Raw genomic sequence first — 20,720 nt, 5'->3', positions numbered from 1 at the left:
GAGATGACTCTCAAAGATGGAGAGATTTTAGGAGTATTGTATTGCTTAGGTAGAGGACCTGAGATCAGTTCCTAGGACCCAAAGAAGTAAGTTACAGTTACATGCAACTGCAGGTCCCTCGGAACCAATGCACACTTCTGGCCTCTGAAGGTACTACAAACAGAAAGGTATACACATCACCACCAGCAGCAGCAGCAGCAGCAGCACTACCATCACTGCTGTTGCTACTACTACTAGTATTAGTAACACTAGCTTTAAAAAAATCACCCTCACAATTCCACAACAGGTTTTATTCTATGACCATATTCAGGTATTCAAGATATAGAACAACAGGAACATAAACATCAGTGTTCATATAATATTCAAAAGTTTTGAAAATTTATTCCCATGGGAACATCCCTGGGGGGAATCCGGCCATTTTCTCCTGGAAAACTTTATCGAAGGCTTCAGCTTGGGCTACTGTGAAGTGATTCTTCCAGTCCCCAGTTGTACCTGTAAAATGTGAAGAAGATACATAGGTGGATTAATAATGGATGTAACACTGCACTAGCTCATCCCTTCATAAGCTTTTACCTTCTGTTTGATAATGATCACCCAGTTAATATGCTACATCCACTCCAGCAGTGACTCACATTACAGGTTTAGAAATCTGGAAGCCGGAAAACAGGAAAGAGCCTCCTGGAACCTTGGCATTCCCATAGCTAGAATGCCCCAGATTTGTGTCTGCAATATTGTGGAGGGTCTTGCATGCTTTCTTAAGGTATTTTACTGGATAAGATTTAGAAGTCTCAGAGCAAGCTTAGCAAAGTATACTTAGACTCTTCATTACAGCCAGGTACAGCAGACTACATTGCATATTAGAAGCAAGTTGGTGAATTCTTCTGATAAATGGAGATTCCCTACAGATACTTTAATAAACAGCCAAGTTACACTCATATGCAAGAATGTACCAATGCCTAGGAAATAGTAGGGTTGTGGTATTGCATTATTCATGAGAAGGTCTGCTAGAGCAGAACCCCCTGGTGCTAGCTTTCACAAGGCTCAAAGGAGAAGGACAAATGTGACTAGGTTGTGAAATCCTTACCTATCATTAGCTAACCATAGGCAGGGCTGTTTTGTCTTTATTGTAAATATTACCTGTTACCTGTAAGTCTTTTCAAGTCATTTCTCTGTTTTGTGCCATATACTTCATTGTACTTTGCATGCTGTGACACCCTACTCCTTTCTTTTCTGCATTATATAAGATTGGTGTTGGATTTGTGACAATACATTCAGATTCAGCACACACTCTCCTGTCTGTATCTGTCAGTGAATCCTCACAGACTCCAGCTCACCTGTTGGAACCTTGATTTCCACAGATTGAGAGGAGCCAACTGAGCCTGGTCCATGGCATTAATAAATCAAACTACCATTTTCTGTGGAAAATCTCTCTCTCTCTCTCTCTCTCTCTCTCTCTCTCTCTCTCTCTCTCTCTCTCTCTCTCTCTCTCTGTCTCTCTCTCTCCCTGAAACAGGGTTTCTCCGTATAGCCCTGGCTGTCCTGTAACTCACTTTGTAGCCCAAGCTGGCCTTGAACTCAGTAATCTTCCTGCCTCTGTCTCCCCAGTGCTGGGATTAAAGGCGTGAGCCACCACACCCTACTGAAAATTTCTTAAGTCCTGAAATCATATATACAAACTTCTCCCTCTGTCTAAATTATGTCCTACCATTTCCTCTCCCAACCTATATGCTAGACAATCTAACAGCAGCAACACTGGCTTGATCTTTTTATATATACTCAGATTATTCCTGCTTCCCATTAAACCTGTTCCTATCATGTTATCCAACTCACCAGTTTTTATCATCTCAATGATTCAAGCAGACTTCAACTGTTCTGTCTACATCTTAATATTTACTTATAGAAGTAAATGATTTTAAATCAACTTTTAACTAATATTTTAAAGTAGTTTCTACTTATGTGTGTGTGGGTTCATCAGTGATGCAGATACACACAGTTATCTGCGGCATTTCAACTATCTTGATTTTCTCACCAAATACAGTAGACCCAGCCCTTCCCAGCTGAGGGAATTGCAGGACTCTGTTTCATTCATCCATGGTGTTTGGTAATGCATGAAGATCTGTGTAATTTCAGCACCGGTCCTATGTAGCACTGTGTCTTCTGACCATATATCTATTCCAGAATGTCTTTAAATTTAAATAATTTTTTAAATATTTTAAATAATTTTTTAAATTTAAATAATGTTTTAAACCTTAAAGATTAACAAACTGCCCAAACTGTATATTCCTTTACAATAGAGAGCTAATATTTTTCATATAATTACATCTTTCTCTTTGTCTCTTTATTAATGACACTGTAAACGTCTCTTCCCATCTTTCCACCATTTACAAACCAGCAGGCCCCATCCCTGCTTTATTTCCTAGCTGTGACACTGTTATGTGTACCATGCATTTATTCTTTGAATATACACACAGAATATGCATCTAATATATTTGAAAAGAAAGTGTTATTGAAATTACTAAATGGTTCATTTTACAAAGAGTTCCACACTTAGAGGACATACTCAGTGTGGGATTGTTAAATAAATTCGTGAATACCTGAGAAAGGTATAGGCAATGCTCCTATTTTGCTGATGAGGAAAAATTAGTCTTTGAGATGTTATCAGTATGACAGTGATGGATGTGTATTTGAATCCAACAGGAAAGACAATAGAAGCCATTCTTTTCTCTATCACATTACTTTCTTTCTGTATCATCACATAAGTTAATTTTTTTTTTTTTTTTTTTTTTTTTTTTTTTTTTTTTTTTTAAGTTAAAACAAAGTGTTTTATTTCATTGAAGTATTCACATTAACGTTTGCCTACATTGAGCTAAATATTCACAGAAAGAAAGGAATTTTATCCAAAGGAATTTGGACATTTGCTCTTCTTATTGCCATAGTAACAATGCACTTTACAGTGGGTCATTACATTATTCACCAGATTTCTGCTTTGCTCTTTTTAAAAATAGGAAGAAAATACATTGAACAACTGGGAAGAAAAGAAAATACATAATGACAATACAAATATGATTTGAAATATGATATATGCAATCATTTACTGAAAGCTGGTACAATCATAAGTGAAATATATGTATCATAGTATAAAATGCTATTATAAAATTACATAGGAAATGCAAGCAATTTTTTGTGATGACCACTCACTCTGATGATTTTGAGGGTTTGTGACTTTCTGCAGGAAACCATGGTAACTTAGGGCTGCGCTCTTTTTTTTTTTTTTTTTTTTTTTTTTCCATTTTTATTAGGTATTTAGCTCATTTACATTTCCAATGCTATACCAAAAGTCCCCCTTACCCACCCACCCCCACTCCCCTACCCACCCACTCCCCCCCTTTGGCCCTGGCGTTCCCCTGTACCGGGGCACACAAAGTCTGCGTGTCCAATGGGCCTCTCTTTCCAGTGATGGCCGACTAGGCCATCTTTTGATACATATGCAGCTAGAGTCAAGAGCTCAGGGGTACTGGTTAGTTCATAATGTTGTTCCACCTATAGGGTTGAAGATCCCTTTAGCTCCTTGGGTACTTTCTCTAGCTCCTCCATTGGGAGCCCTGTGATCCATCCATTAGCTGACTGTGAGCATCCACTTCTGTGTTTGCTAGGCCCCGGCATAGTCTCACAAGAGACAGCTACATCTGGGTCCTTTCGATAAAATCTTGCTAGTATATGCAATGGTGTCAGCGTTTGGATGCTGATTATGGGGTGGATCCCTGGATATGGCAGTCTCTACATGGTCCATCCTTTCATCTCAGCTCCAAACTTTGTTTCTGTAACTCCTTCCATGGGTGTTTTGTTCCCACTTCTAAGGAGGGGCATAGTGTCCACACTTCAGTCTTCATTTTTCTTGAGTTTCATGTGTTTAGGAAATTGTATCTTATATCGTGGGTATCCTAGGTTTTGGGCTAGTATCCACTTATCAGTGAGTACATATTGTGTGAGTTCCTTTGGGATTGTGTTACCTCACTCAGGATGATGCTCTCCAGGTCCATCCATTTGGCTAGGAATTTCATAAATTCATTCTTTTTAATAGCTGAGTAGTACTCCATTGTGTAGATGTACCACATTTTCTGTATCCATTCCTCTGTTGAGGGGCATCTGGGTTCTTTCCAGTTTCTGGCTATTATAAATAAGGCTGCTATGAACATAGTGGAGCATGTGTCCTTCTTACCAGTTGGGGCTTCTTCTGGATATATGCCCAGGAGAGGTATTGCTGGATCCTCCGGTAGTACTATGTCCAATTTTCTGAGGAACCGCCAGACTGATTTCCAGAGTGGCTGTACAAGCCTGCAATTCCACCAACAATGGAGGAGTGTTCCTCTTTCTCCACATCCTCGCCAGCATCTGCTGTCACCTGAATTTTTGATCTTAGCTATTCTCACTGGTGTGAGGTGGAATCTCAGGGTTGTTTTGATTTGCATTTCCCTGATGATTAAGGATGTTGAACATTTTTTCAGGTGCTTCTCTGCCATTCGGTATTCCTCAGGTGAGAATTCTTTGTTCAGTTCTGAGCCCCATTTTTTAAGGGGGTTATTTGATTTTCTGAGGTCCACCTTCTTGAGTTCTTTATATATGTTGGATATTAGTCCCCTATCTGATTTAGGATAGGTAAAGATCCTTTCCCAGTCTGTTGGTGGTCTTTTTGTCTTATAGACAGTGTCTTTTGCCTTGCAGAAACTTTGGAGTTTCATTAGGTCCCATTTGTCAATTCTCGATCTTACAGCACAAGCCATTGCTGTTCTGTTCAGGAATTTTTCCCCTGTGCCCATATCTTCAAGGCTTTTCCCCACTTTCTCCTCTATAAGTTTCAGTGTCTCTGGTTTTATGTGAAGTTCCTTGATCCACTTAGATTTGACCTTAGTACAAGGAGATAAGTATGGATCGATTCGCATTCTTCTACATGATAACAACCAGTTGTGCCAGCACCAATTGTTGAAAATGCTGTCTTTCTTCCACTGGATGGTTTTGGCTCCCTTGTCGAAGATCAAGTGACCATAGGTGTGTGGGTTCATTTCTGGGTCTTCAATTCTATTCCATTGGTCCACTTGTCTGTCTCTATACCAGTACCATGCAGTTTTTATCACAATTGCTCTGTAGTAAAGCTTTAGGTCAGGCATGGTGATTCCACCAGAGGTTCTTTTATCCTTGAGAAGAGTTTTTGCTATCCTCGGTTTTTTGTTATTCCAGATGAATTTGCAAATTGCTCCTTCTAATTCGTTGAAGAATTGAGTTGGAATTTTAATGGGGATTGCATTGAATCTGTAGATTGCTTTTGGCAAGATAGCCATTTTTACAATGTTGGTCCTGCCAATCCATGAGCATGGGAGATCTTTCCATCTTCTGAGATCTTCTTTAATTTCTTTCTTCAGGGACTTGAAGTTTTTATCATACAGATCTTTCACTTCCTTCGTTAGAGTCACGCCGAGATATTTTATATTATTTGTGGCTATTGAGAAGGGTGTTGTTTCCCTAATTTCTTTCTCAGCCTGTTTATTCTTTGTGTAGAGAAAGGCCATTGACTTGTTTGAGTTAATTTTATATCCAGCTACTTCACCGAAGCTGTTTATCAGGTTTAGGAGTTCTCTGGTGGAATTTTTAGGGTCACTTATATATACTATCATATCATCTGCAAAAAGTGATATTTTGACTTCCTCTTTTCCAATTTGTATCCCCTTGATCTCCTTTTGTTGTCGAATTGCTCTGGCTAATACTTCAAGTACTATGTTGAAAAGGTAGGGAGAAAGTGGGCAGCCTTGTCTAGTCCCTGATTTTAGTGGGATTGCTTCCAGCTTCTCTCCATTTACTTTGATGTTGGCTACTGGTTTGCTGTAGATTGCTTTTATCATGTTTAGGTATTGGCCTTGAATTCCTGATCTTTCCAGAACTTTTATCATGAATGGGTGTTGGATCTTGTCAAATGCTTTTTCTGCATCTAACGAGATGATCATGTGGTTTTTGTCTTTGAGTTTGTTTATATAATGGATTACATTGATGGATTTTCGTATATTAAACCATCCCTGCATCCCTGGAATAAAACCTACTTGGTCAGGATGGATGATTGCTTTAATGTGTTCTTGGATTCGGTTAGCGAGAATTTTATTAAGGATTTTTGCATCGATATTCATAAGAGAAATTGGTCTGAAGTTCTCTATCTTTGTTGGATCTTTCTGTGGTTTAGGTATCAGAGTAATAGTGGCTTCATAAAATGAGTTGGGTAGAATACCTTCTACTTCTATCTTGTGAAAAAGTTTGTGCAGAACTGGAGTTAGATCTTCTTTGAAGGTCTGATAGAACTCTGCACTAAACCCGTCTGGTCCTGGGCTTTTTTTGGCTGGGAGACTATTAATAACTGCTTCTATTTCTTTAGGGGATATGGGACTGTTTAGAAGGTCAACTTGATCCTGATTCAACTTTGGTACCTGGTATCTGTCCAGAAATTTGTCCATTTCGTCCAGGTTTTCCAGTTTTGTTGAGTATAGCCTTTTGTAGAAGGATCTGATGGTGTTTTGGATTTCTTCAGGATCTGTTGTTATGTCTCCCTTTTCATTTCTGATTTTGTTAATTAGGATTTTGTCCCTGTGCCCTTTAGTGAGTCTAGCTAAGGGTTTATCTATCTTGTTGATTTTCTCAAAGAACCAACTCCTCGTTTGGTTAATTCTTTGAATAGTTCTTCTTGTTTCCACTTGGTTGATTTCACCCCTGAGTTTGATTATTTCCTGCCGTCTACTCCTCTTGGGTGAATTTGCTTCCTTTTTTTCTAGATCTTTTAGATGTGTTGTCAAGCTGCTAGTTTGTGCTGTCTCCCGTTTCTTCTTGGAGGCACTCAGAGCTATGAATTTCCCTCTTAGAAATGCTTTCATTGTGTCCCATAGGTTTGGGTACGTTGTGGCTTCATTTTCATTAAACTCTAAAATGTCTTTAATTTCTTTCTTTATTCCTTCCTTGACCAAGGTATCATTGAGAAGAGTGTTATTCAGTTTCCTCGTGAATGTTGGCTTTCCATTATTTATGTTGTTATTGAAGATCAGTCTTAGGCCATGGTGGTCTGATAGGATACATGGGACAATTTCAATATTTTTATATCTATTGAGGCCTGTTTTGTGACCAATTATATGGTCAATTTTGGAGAAGGTCCCGTGAGGTGCTGAGAAGAAGGTATATCCTTTTGTTTTAGGATAAAATGTTCTGTAGATATCTGTCAGGTCCATTTGTTTCATAACTTCTGTTAGTTTCACTGTGTCCCTGTTTAGTTTCTGTTTCCACGATCTGTCCTTTGAAGAAAGTGGTGTGTTGAAGTCTCCCACTATTATTGTGTGAGGTGCAATGTATGCTTTGAGCTTTACTAAAGTGTCTCTAATGAATGTGGCTGCCCTTGCATTTGGTGCGTAGATATTCATAATTGAGAGTTCCTCTTGGAGGATTTTACCTTTGATGAGTATGAAGTGTCCCTCCTTGTCTTTTTTGATAACTTTGGGTTGGAAGTCGATTTTATCCGATATTAAAATGGCTACTCCAGCTTGTTTCTTCAGTCCATTTGCTTGGAAAATTGTTTTCCAGCCATTCACTCTGAGGTAGTGTCTGTCTTTTTCCCTGAGATGGGTTTCCTGTAAGCAGCAGAATGTTGGGTCCTGTTTGTGTAGCCAGTCTGTTAGTCTATGTCTTTTTATTGGGGAATTGAGTCCATTGATATTAAGAGATATTAAGGAAAAGTAATTGTTGCTTCCTTTTATTTTTGTTGTTAGAGTTGGCATTCTGTTCTTGTGGCTGTCTTCTTTTCGGTTTGTTGAATGATTACTTTCGTGGTTGTTCTAGGGCGTGATTTCCGTCCTTGTATTGCTTCTTTTCTGTTATTATCCTTTGAAGGGCTGGATTCGTGGAAAGATAATTTGTGAACTTGGTTTTGTCGTGGAATACTTTGGTTTCTCCATCTATGGTAATTGAGAGTTTGGCCGGGTATAGTAGCCTGGGCTGGCATTTGTGTTCTCTTAGTGTCTGTATAACATCTGTCCAGGCTCTCCTGGCTTTCATAGTCTCTGGTGAAAAGTCTGGTGTAATTCTGATAGGCCTTCCTTTATATGTTACTTGACCTTTCTCCCTTACTGCTTTTAATATTCTATCTTTATTTAGTGCATTTGTTGTTCTGATTATTATTTGTCGGAAGGAATTTCTTTTCTGGTCCAGTCTATTTGGAGTTCTGTAGGCTTCTTGTATGATCATGGGCATCTCTTTCTTTATGTTTGGGAAGTTTTCTTCTATTATTTTGTTGAAGATATTAGCTGGCCCTTTAAGTTGAAAATCTTCATTCTCATCAATTCCTATTATCCGTAGGTTTGGTCTTCTCATTGTGTCCTGGATTACCTGGATGTTTTGAGTTAGGATCCTTTTGCATTTTGTATTTTCTTTGACTGTTGTGTCGATGTTCTCTATGGAATCTTCTGCACCTGAGATTCTCTCTTCCATTTCTTGTATTCTGTTGCTGATGCTCGCATCTATGGTTCCAGATCTCTTTCCTAGGGTTTCTATCTCCAGCGTTGCCTCGCTTTGGGTTTTCTTTATTGTGTCTACTTCCCCTTTTAGTTCTAGTATGGTTTTGTTCATTTCCATCACCTGTTTGGATGTGTTTTCCTGTTTTTCTTTAATGATTTCTACCTGTTTGGCTGTGTTTTCCTGCTTTTCTTTAAGGGCCTGTAACTCTTTAGCAGTGCTCTCCTGTAATTCTTTAAGTGACTTATGAAAGTCCTTCTTGATGTCCTCTATCATCATCATGAGAAATGTTTTTAAATCTGGGTCTAGATTTTCGGTTGTGTTGGGGTGCCCAGGACTAGGTGGGGTGGGAGTGCTGCGTTCTGATGATGGTGAGTGGTCTTGATTTCTGTTAGTAGGATTCTTACATTTGCCTTTCACCATCTGGTAATCTCTGAAGCTAGCTGTTTTAGTTGTCACTGTTAAGAGCTTGTTCTTCAGGTGACTCTGTTAGCCTCTATAAGCAGACCTGGAGGGTAGCACTCTCCTTAGTTTCACTGGGCAGAGTATTCTCTGCAGGCAAGCTCTCTTCTTGCAGGGCAGGTACCCAGATATCTGGTGTTCGAACCAGACTCCTGGCAGAAGTTGTGTTCAGCTCACTAGAGGTCTTAGGATCTCCTGTGGAATCCTGTGTGGGCCCTTGCGGGTGTCAGGCGACTCCGCTGGCAAGGTAGCCTGGGGCTCGAGTGGAGCGGAAGGGGTTTGTGCCCCAGATCAAGCCCGGGTAGCCTGCTTCCCTATGTACAGCAGTCTCGGGTTCCACGCGATTGGATTGGGGCAGGCACTATGTTCCACTCACCAGAGGTCTTAGGATCCCGTGGGGAGTCCCGTGTGGGCCCTTGCGGGTGTTGGGCAAGACTCTGCTGGCAAGGTAGCCCGAGGCTCGAGTGGAGAGGAAGGGACTTGTGCCCCAGATCAGGCCCGGGTAGCCTGCTTCCCTATGTACCGCAGTCTCAGGTTCCGCGCGATTGGATTGGGGCAGGCGCTGTGTTCCACTCACCAGAGGTCTCAGGATCCCGTGGGGGGTCCCGTGGGGGCCCTTGCAGGTGTTGGGCAAGACTCTGCTGGCAAGGTAGCCCGGGGCTCGAGTCCAATTTCCAATTTCTAAGACATATTTATTCCAAGAAAGAGTTTTTAAATCTTCTTCTACAAGCAGTATTTTCTACTTCTATAAGGTATCTTGACTAATATATTAATGAGCTTCCAAACAAGTGAGATTTGGTAAGGCATTTTCATATATTCTTGTTTTGATTAATTATATCTTTCATCTTACAACCCTATCTTTTCATATACCACCCCACTCTCATATTCATTCCTCAATTCTCATATTATAAGTATTTTGGAATATCTCTTTCTTGTTCTCCTTCTAATATCCCCTTGCTGAATTTCTGTCCTTTATATGCACTTCGATTTAAGCACAATAAAAAATTATGTGGGATACTCTTATGACTAACAACAAATACTCTTTGTCTATCTGTGCCTATGTTACCTCATTAAGTATATTTTCCAATTGCATATACTTTCCGAAAGAAACTCAAATTTTATTTTTATACCTGAATGAAATTTCATTTTGTAGTGTACACACATCATAATTTCATTATCTATTTTTCAGTTGATGTACATATAGGCTGAACCTGTTTCCTGGCTATTTTGGGTAGAGTTGAAATGAGCACAGATGTTCAACTACCTATTAGTAGTATATATCTACTTATGTAGAAATATATACCTAACTACACAGTAGCATATACCTAGGTATGTAGTATTATACATCTAAGTAAATAGTAGTGTGCAATTAAGTGTGCATCTATGTGTGCAGTATTATACACCTAAATACATGGCAATATTCACCTAGATATATAGTAGTATACATCTACGTAGTATGAGTCTGAAGCCCAATAGAAGCCACATCAACATCAACTAACCAGTACCCCCAGAGTTCCTTGGAACTAAACCCCCAATCAAAGAAAACACCTGGTAGAACTTGTGGCTCTAGATGTATATGTTGCAGAGGATAGCCTAGTCAATTATCCATGAGAGGAGGGGCAGGCTCTTGGTCCTGTGAAGAACCTATGCCCCAGTGTAGGGGAATGCCTGGATCTGGAATAGTAGTGGGTGGGTTGGGGAGTATGGGAGGTGGAAGGGAATAGGGGAGTTTCAGAGGGGAAACTATGAAAGGGAATAATATGTTAAATGTAAATAAAGAAAATATCTAATTAAAAAAAGAATTGGCATACACGAATATTTAAACCTTCAGATTAAATATTACAATTTCAACATCACCTCAATTCACTATCCACCACCCAAAACAAAACTGTGTTAACAGACTTAGAAATAAAACAATAATTAGCCATGCATTCTCTTTCAACACTTTTGCAAATTACCTGTAACAAATCCTTTCTCATCACTTTATATTTATGCTTTCTTTTATTTTCCCAAGGCTTCATAAATATTCTGTCTTTTGAAAATGTCCATTCTGACTGGATTAAGATAAGCTCACAAAGTAGTTTTTATTTGCATTTCCACAATGGCTAATTATGTTGAATGGTTTAAAAATTGGAGATGAGGAATTTGTTTTTCTTGTTTTGGTTGCACTATTAGGTTTGATGATACAGGTTTTGCTCCAGTATTTTTTTTCTTGATTTTGAATTTTTAAAAATCTTTGTAGACTTTAGACAAACACAGACTGGGAACATGTAGATTGCAAAGGTTTTCACCCATTCTGTAGCCTGAATCTTCACATGACAAATGAGTTACATTGGTTTATAGAAGCTTTTTCATTGAGCAAGGTCCTACTTGTCCATTATTTGCCTTGTTGTCTGAGTGGTATGAGTCCTATTTAGCAAGTCCTTACCTGTACCTATATACTACTTTTCCTTTAGCAGTTTCATAGTTTTGAGTCTTCTGTTGAGGTTCTTGAACCACTTGATATTGGTGTTTGTCTGTCAGGCTGTGTCTGTCGGTCTGTGTCTGTTGTTATGTCTATGTGTGTCACTGTTTATATGTTTGAGGGATGAGGGATTATATGCCCCAGTACAGGGGGATGCCAGGGCCAGGAAGCAGGAGTGGGTGGGTTGGGGAGCAGGAAGGCGTAGTGTATAACGTATTTTCAGAGAAAAGTAGAAAATGGGATAGCATTTGAAATGTAAATGAAGAAAATATCTAATAAAAAATAAAATGAAAAGGAAGAAATAAAGTCAATCTTCTACATATAGCAACCCAGTTAACAAAGCACCATTTACTGGAGAAATTGTCTTTCTTGAATGTATATATATATATTTTTTTCATTTTGCCAAACATAAAGAGCCATCAGTTGTGTTAACATATTGTCTTGTTTTTCTACTCCATTATTTTCTATGTCTGTTTTTGTAACAGTCCAATGCTGTCTTTAATTAATATCTCTGTAGTATAACTTGAAATAAGGTACTGTTTTTCCCAAAATCAGTTTGATTATCTGAGTGATTGTTTTTATTTGCTTTCATATGAAAACATTACTGAATATGTTTTTTGGAAATTTCATGCATGTATAAATTACATTCCAATTATCGATAGCATTCACCCCTCTAATCTCCCTCTGTTTTTATTAACCTCCATTCCCTATATTTCTCTTTTACAACACTCAAATCTCTTTATTCATGACCCATTAGTATAACCATGAATAGGATTATCTGTGAAACTGTGGAGTTGAACTACCCTTGAAACCTAGTAGGGACCTGAATTGGTGAATAACTGAAGACAGTGGCTTCCTATGACCCAGAGTCCTTCAGTGTCTAGCAATTTAGCAGGGATTAGTGATGCTACTTGAGTTTCCCCCCCAACCTATGATTAACTATTGATAAATGCCAGTCTTGTGCAGACCCATTGCAAGCAGCTTCAGATGATTTTACTTGCTGCATTGACTCTGCCATGGTCACAAGCCAGTATTTTATAGCACTTCTCTCTTTACCTTCAGCTCCTACCTTTATTCCACCATCTCTTCTGGAATAATCTCTGAGCATGAGAGGTGGTTTTTTAATGTACCATGTAGGAATGAGAATCTTACCATTCTGTATGAATTCAAGTTTGTTTGTTTGTTTGTTTGTTTGTTTAATTCTGTGGAGAATGACATTGATATTTTGATTGGGATTGTGTTGAATCTGTATATTGTTTATTAAGGGATGACAATTTTTTGTAACATTAACTTTCCTAGTCTTAGAGCAGGAGACTATTTTCCACCTCTTAGTGTCTGCCTCACCCTGTTAAAACTTACACTGTAGAGGATATATCACCTCTTCCTTGTATTAATTTCTTTTCTACTGCTGTTACAAAACACAATGAACAGAGCAACCAATAGAAGGAATTCTTTGTTTGGGGCTTATGGATCTAGAAAGACAAGGGTATATCATCATTACTATGGCTGGAAGTATGACACCATCCAAGTAGACAGAGTATGGGAGCAGCAATTTTTATCTCACAAGTGAATACATAAGCAGGAGGGAGTGAGATCACTCAAAACGGTGCCAGTTTTGAAACTTTAAATCTCACCTCCAGTAACATAATCCCTCAAGCAAGTTTACAGCTCATAATCCTCACAAAATATCCACCACTTTGGCATTACATAGTCAAATGCTTGAAATATAGAGGGGACATCTCTTTCAAACAAGCAAACGGTGATATATTTATTCTGAGATATTTTCTTTTGTCTTCCTTTTTATTAGATATTTTCTTTACTTACATTTCAAAAGTCATCCCCTTTCCTGATAGCCTCCCCCTCCCCGGAAATGCCCTTATACCATCCACTCTCACCCTGCTTCTATAAAGGTGTTCTCCCACACACTCACCCTGCCTCACCACAGTGGCATTGAGCCTTCACAGGACAAAGTGCCTCTCCCCCCATTAATGCCCAACAAGGACATCCTCTGCTACATATGTGGCTCGAGCTTTGAGTTCCTCCATGTGTATACTTTAATGGTTTAGGCCCTGGGAGACTAGGGATCTGGTTGGTAGATATTGTGGTTCTTCCTGTGGAATTTTAAACCCCTTTAGCTTCTTCAGTCTTTGATCTAACTCCTCCATTGGGAACCCAGTGTTCCTTCCAATGGTTGGTTGCAAGCATCTGCCTCTGTATTTGTCAGACATTGGCAGAGCCTTTCAGGAGACGGATATATCAGGCTCAAGTCTAAGTGGATCAAACAACTCCACATAAACCCAGAGACACTGAAACTTACAGAGGAGGAAGTGATGAAGAGCCTCTAAAATATGGGCACAGGGGAAATATTCCTGAAGAGAATACCAGTGGCTTTACAAGAATAGAGAAATGTGACATCATAAAATGCAAAGGAAACTGAAATAAGACCAAAAGCAACCAACAGAGCAGGAAAAGATCTTTACCAATCCTAAAGTGGAAAGGGGGCTAATATCCAATAAATATAAAGAATACAAGAAGTTGGATTCCAGAAAATTAAGCAACCCTATAAAAATTGGGGTACAGAGCTAAACAAAGAATTCTCAACTGAGGAATACCAAATGGTTGAGAAACACTTGAAAAATATTCAGCATCTTTAATAATCAGGGAAATTCAAGTCAAAACAACTTTAAGATTCCACCTACACTAGTCAGAATGGCTATGATCAAAAACTCAGGTGATAGCAGATGCTGGAGAGGATGTTCAGAAAGAGGAACACTCCTCCATTGCTGGTGGGATTACAAGCTGGTATGACCGCTCTGGAAATCAGGTTGGTGGTTTCTCAGAAAATTAGACTTAGTGCTACCTGAAGATCCTGCATTACCACCCCTGAGCATATATCAAGAAGATGCTCCAACATGTAATAAGGACACATGCTCCACTATGTTCATAGCAGCCTTCTTTATAATAGCCAGAAGCTGAAAAAACCCTAGATGTCCCTCAACAGAGGAATGAATACAAAAATATGGTACAGTCACATAATGGAGTACTATGCACCTATTAAAAACGACTTCATAAAATTCCTAGACAAATGGATAGATCTGTAGGATATCATCTTGAGGTAACCCAATCACAAAAGAATGCACATGATATGCACTCTATGATGAGTGGATATTAGCCCAGAGTCTCAGAATACTTTTTTGAAAGGAGAATCAAATACCCATGGAAGGAGTTACAGAGACAAAGTTCAGAGTCGAACCTGAAGAAATGACCATCCAGAGACTGCCCAACTTGGGGATCCATCCCATAAACAACCACCAAACCAGACACGAGGCAGATACCAACAAGAGCTGGCTGACAGGAACCTGATATAGCTGTCTCCTGTGAGGCTCTGCCAGAACCTGGCAAATACAGAAGTGGATGCTCAGAGCCATCCCTTGGATAGAGCACAAAATCCACAATGTAGGAGCTAAAGAAAGTACCCAAGGAGTTTAATAAGGAGTCTGAAGCCCCATAGAAACAACATCAATATGGACTAGGTTTTTTTAATGAACATAAATAGATAAAGTCTTTTTGTATGTTTTGTTTTTAGTAGAGTTTAAAATCTTTGCTCTTACTGAGGTGCAAACTCACAATAAGAACAATTTTTGGACATTGGAGATCTTTGTAGTAAGACTGTACATCAACACCCATTCATGATAAAAGTTTTGGAAAGATCAGGAATTCAAGGCCCATACCTAAACATGATAAAAGCAATCTACAGCAAACCAGTAGCCAACATCAAAGTAAATGGAGAGAAGCTGGAAGCAATCCCACTAAAATCAGGGACTAGACAAGGCTGCCCACTTTCTCCCTACCTTTTCAACATAGTACTTGAAGTATTAGCCAGAGCAATTCGACAACAAAAGGAGATCAAGGGGATACAAATTGGAAAAGAGGAAGTCAAAATATCACTTTTTGCAGATGATATGATAGTATATATAAGTGACCCTAAAAATTCTACCAGAGAACTCCTAAACCTGATAAACAGCTTCGGTGAAGTAGCTGAATATAAAATAAACTCAAACAAGTCAATGGCCTTTCTCTATACAAAGAATAAACAGGCTGAGAAAGTAATTAGGGAAACAACACCCTTCTCAATAGTCACAAATAATATAAAATATCTTGGCGTGACTCTAACTAAGAAAGTGAAAGATCTGTATGATAAAAACTTCAAATCTCTGAAGAAAGAAATTAAAGAAGATCTCAGAAGATGGAAAGATCTCCCATGCTCATGGATTGGCAGGATCTACATTGTAAAAATGGCTATCTTGCCAAAAGCAATTTACAGATTCAATGCAATCCCCATCAAAATTCCAATTCAATTCTTCAACGAATTGGAAGGAGCAATTTGCAAATTCGTCTGGAATAACAAAAAACCTAGGATAGCAAAAAGTCTTCTCAAGGATAAAAGAACTTCTGGTGGAATCACCATGCCTGACCTAAAGCTTTACTACAGAGCAATTGTGACAAAAACTGCATGGTACTGGTATAGAGACAGACAAGTAGACCAATGGAATAGAATTGAAGACCCAGAAATAAACCCACACACCTATGGTCACTTGATCTTTGACAAGGGAGCTAAAACCATCCAGTGGAAGAAAGACAGCATTTTCAACAATTGGTGCTGGCACAACTGGTTGTTATCGTGTAGAAGAATGCGAATCGATCCATACTTATCTCCTTGTACTAAGGTCAAATCTAAGTGGATCAAGGAACTTCACTTAAAACCAGAGACACTGAAACTTATAGAGGAGAAAGTGGGGAAAAGCCTTGAAGATATGGGCACAGGGGAAAAATTCCTGAACAGAACAGCAATGGCTTGTGCTGTAAGATCGAGAATTGACAAATGGAACCTAATGAAACTCCAAAGTTTCTGCAAGGCAAAAGACACTGTCAATAAGACAAAAAGACCACCAACAGATTGGGAAAGGATCTTTATGTATCCTAAATCAGATAGGGGACTAATATCCAGCATATATAAAGAAATCAAGAAGGTGGACTTCAGAAAATCAAATAACCCCATTAAAAAATGGGGCTCAGAACTGAACAAAGAATTCCCACCTGAGGAATACCGAATGGCAGAGAAGCACCTGAAAAAATGTTCAACATCCTTAATCATCAGGGAAATGCAAATCAAAACAACCCTGAGATTCCACCTCACACCAGTCAGAATGGCTAAGATCAAAAATTCAGGTGACAGCAGATGCTGGCGTGGATGTGGAGAAAGAGGAACACTCATCCATTGTTGGTGGGATTGCAGGCTTGTACAACCACTCTGGAAATCAGTCTGGCGGTTCCTCAGAAAATTGGACATAGTACTACCGGAGGATCCAGCAATACCTCTCCTGGGCATATATCCAGAAGATGCCCCAACTGGTAAGAAGGACACATGCTCCACTATGTTCATAGCAGCCTTATTTATAATAGCCAGAAGCTGGAAAGAACCCAGATGCCCCTCTGTAGTCTCCCCTCCCCTAGCCTGAAACCTGCTTGCTCAGGGGTGGAGCTTCCTGCTCATTCATTCTGCCACGCCCACTGCTGGAACCTACGGAGCCACACACGTGCACCTCTCTACTGGACCAGAGATTATTCGGCGGGAATCGGGTCCCCTCCCCCTTCCTTCATAACTAGTGTCGCAACAATAAAATTTGAGCCTTGATCAGAGTAACTGTCTTGGTTACATTCTTTTCTCTCGCCACCTAGCCCCTCTTCTCTTCCAGGTTTCCAAAATCCCTTTCCAGGCTAGAACCCAGGTTGTGGTCTGCTGGCCGGACACAACAATTGGCGCCCAACGTGGGGCTGAGAAACGGCAAAGGATTTTTGGAAGAGAGGCTGCTGGTTCGGAGCTCCATAAAATAAAGGATAAGGGAAATTCATACCGGAGAAGGTATGGGCTAAGCTGAGACAGCGTTAAACCCGAGCGCTGGTTCACTTAGGTTCAGCATTGAGGAGCTGGGTATCGCAGTGTTAAACCGGAGCGCTGGTTCACTTATGTTCAGCATTGAGGAGCTGGGTATCAGGCGGTAAGCCGTAGCTCTCCGAAGCTACATGAGGTGTGAGAAAAGAAAGGGTTTATTAAAAGGAATAGGCGGATTGCCCCAGTTAATAAAAAATGCATCATAAGGGAGCAAAATGTCCCAAAAAGCAGAGAGAAATATCTCTCTGGGCCTTATAGCAGGAGTACTCTGTTCCCTTTTGTGTCTTGTCTAATGTCCGGTGCACCAATCTGTTCTCGTGTTCAATTCATGTATGTTCGTGTCCAGTCTGTATGAATGAATGTTCTATGTTTTGTGTTGGATAATAAAGATGGTATAAAAAACTTTATCTGCAAAGCCGAGAGCTGCCACGTGTTTCAGCCAGGAATCAGACACGTGGCGAGAGGGCCCCTGCTGGAAAAACTGTTCGTTTTAGGAAATAAGGGCGAGTGCACAGCCTCTAAGTTTCAGAGTAAAAAAGCTAATCAATGGTTCATGATTAATGTGTTTGACAATGGTAAAGTGTTTTTTATTTTTATGGTTGTAGCTACAAAAATTATTATTCTCTGATTGGTCTAAATGTAACTGCTTCATTTGGTTCTTTTTTATTGGTAATGTGCTCTGAGTGTTTTCACAATCAGCTCATAAGTTGTTGGTTAAGATTAATAATTGTTACATTGCTACAGATGGTTAGTGTTAAATTTGATAACTCAAGTTTAGAGTCCTTTCGACACATGGCATAAGGCAGCCCAAGAGGCTGGGTCTCTAAAGATATTTCTAGTTTAGGTAATAATTAATGTGGTTCGTATCCTAAATAGTAAAATTTAAAATAAGATTTAAAGCAATGTCTCTTTATTAAAGCATTAAAGCTTGCTTTAATAGGTATTCATAGGTATTAATTGACATCCAAACTTCGTAATATGATAGTAATGCTTCTAATATTGATTTTAAAGATAATAAATTGTTTTAAACTTGGGTTTTGCTTTCCCAAGGTTACAGGTATTATCCTAACCTTGCACAAAAAACTTAAAAATTATGGTTAAAACTGCTATTGTTCCATTGACTGCAGCTTGCAGTTTGATTTCAAATTTAAGATCTTTAATTCACCTGTATACTGTAATTAAGATAATTACAAGAGTAATCATCTTATGAGAGCGCTCATACAGCTCACTTCATACAAAACTGTGACAGAGTTATCTAGTTATGTTTGTCTTTGTAAATAGATTAGACAAACAGTTTGGTTATAGTTGCTGCCTGGCAGGAAACTTTAGTACAGGCAATTTTTTCACAACACTAAAGTTGTGAAGAACGTTTTAACTGTAAGTCATCTTAAGAAAGAGTATCATAATTTAGAGGCGTAGACAGTTATATTGTTTCTCTAGAATCGGTCCTTATTACAGGAGGGCCAAGATGCTCAGATTAAAAGGTATTTTACGTTTGAGTCAATGCAGGGCTCTGGGCAGCCCCAGAGCAGCTTGTGGCCTTTCTTTTGTTTTGCAAACAGTGCCTGAGAAAGATTTTTCCCTGTGTTCAAGAAAAATTCTTTTTAACAGTGTTACAGATCTATTCAGATGTTTAAAATAATGCTTAAATTCAAAGAGTTTTGCTTCTAGTGAACTGTAATCACTAGAAAATTTTGCCTCTAGGTATGGCTAATGTAACTTTACATTATGTAAGAAAAATTTTTATTGTTTCTGCTTCTATACAAGAAGCCAAGAGTTTTAATCTTTCAGTGTATATTGTTTCTTAAGTGAAAAGTATTTTATTAACTAATGCTTCTTAAAGTTTACCTTAAATCCTTGATCTCACCCAAAAGATTCAGAGACAATATCCTTTTATTACTTAGGGTTTTAGTTTACTACAAAAGTTTCTACAAAAAATAAAGCTTTTATAATTGTTATTAATTGGTAATTAAAAATTGGTTGTGCCCAAAACAATTCTTTGGCCAAAAAGAAAACATTATTGTAAAGTCATTTTTCTCATCCTCCCAGCCAATCGTTGGCCCATGTGGGCCCAACTAGCTTCTGTGGGGCAGAGTCTTAAGACACAGTTTCCCCTGTTCCAGCACAAATAATCTAGTTGTGTGCTGTAGATGGTGTTTTAAAATGCTGAACAATCAAACCTTAATTTGTATATTAATAGTCAATGCCATATCTCTGAGCTCGCAATTGCTTAAATTGTTCATCCCTCAGATACTATTAATTCTCAAATTTACAATTGCTTATGCATATTTCTAGTTAATAAATAAATTATGCACATGTGACTCTTAATAACTTTGCAAGCCTTCTAGTTACAACTGCTCCTTAAGAAAATTGATTAAAAGTGCAATTAGTCACTGCCCCTTTACAGCCATGTATTTAAAATGTTTTGTCAACTAGTTACTAATTCAAAAGTTTAGGTATTGTAAAATTTTAAAACTTTAACTTCTTAAAGGACAAAAAAGAGAGAAATTGTATCCCCGTGCATACTATTTAATGCATTCCCATGCACACTATTAAAGTCTTACCTTTATTTTCAAAATCTAATATTTTAATGTCAAAGAGTTTAATAAATGCTTTATAGTATCTTAAAGGGATCTACTTATTGGCTTATAGATTAATCCTAAAACAACTACCTTATTAGAAAAGGGAAAAACAGGTTTTCTCCACAGAACGCTGCAGAAGCATATTAGTAAATTCGTGTGACGAGCTGGTAGGTAAGTTGACTCATGTCCTGATTGAATTGACTAAAAAACTAAATTAAATTCATGTTTTAGATCCATCCTTACTTGTCATTTTTCCAGTTTAGACTAGCTTCCAGCCTTTTAACTTTATGGCAATAGTACATCAGAGACTGTATATTCAGACTTAGTAAAATTAGTCATTTAATAGAGTCATAATGATTTTTCTCCTTTCTTCAGTGTGACCAGCCATTCTAACTCAATCTTAGACTGGTCCTAATATTCAGTCCAATGTTAGAGATTCCTATATTCTAAATTACCTAGCAAAGTTAATTCAGAGCACATCCCCCACTTCCCCTAGATCCCTAACCTCAGAAGGTTTGCTGGCCTTACAGCTAGTGGAAAAAACTATTAAAGAGCAATTGGTCACTTAATACATTGGTAAAATAGAAGGACCCCCTGACTAAGGAATAGAAGGGTCCAGATCCAGTTCTAATTTAGGGTAGGGACTCAGTTTGTGTTTTTTCACGAGATGAAGATAGAGCGCAGTGGCTGCCAGATAAATTAATTTGTTAGATGAACACAGATTCTA

General features: G+C 38.7%; 1 protein-coding gene across 1 annotated transcript in view; it reads right to left on the bottom strand.

Moving 5' to 3' along the window:
* Positions 1-276: 276 nt before the first annotated feature.
* Sult2a2 (sulfotransferase family 2A, dehydroepiandrosterone (DHEA)-preferring, member 2) overlaps positions 277-20,720 on the bottom strand; it is a 46,132-nt gene continuing 25,688 nt past the window's right edge. Inside the window, exon 4 of the mRNA NM_009286.2 lies at positions 277-492. Within this exon, the coding sequence (NP_033312.2) occupies positions 380-492 (113 nt within the window). The 3' untranslated portion in view covers positions 277-379. The remainder of the gene's footprint in view (positions 493-20,720) is intronic.

Source organism: Mus musculus, chromosome 7 (assembly GCF_000001635.26).
Source record: "Mus musculus strain C57BL/6J chromosome 7, GRCm38.p6 C57BL/6J".
Lineage (NCBI taxonomy): Eukaryota > Metazoa > Chordata > Mammalia > Rodentia > Muridae > Mus > Mus musculus.
This window is presented reverse-complemented; position numbering and strand designations above follow the sequence as displayed.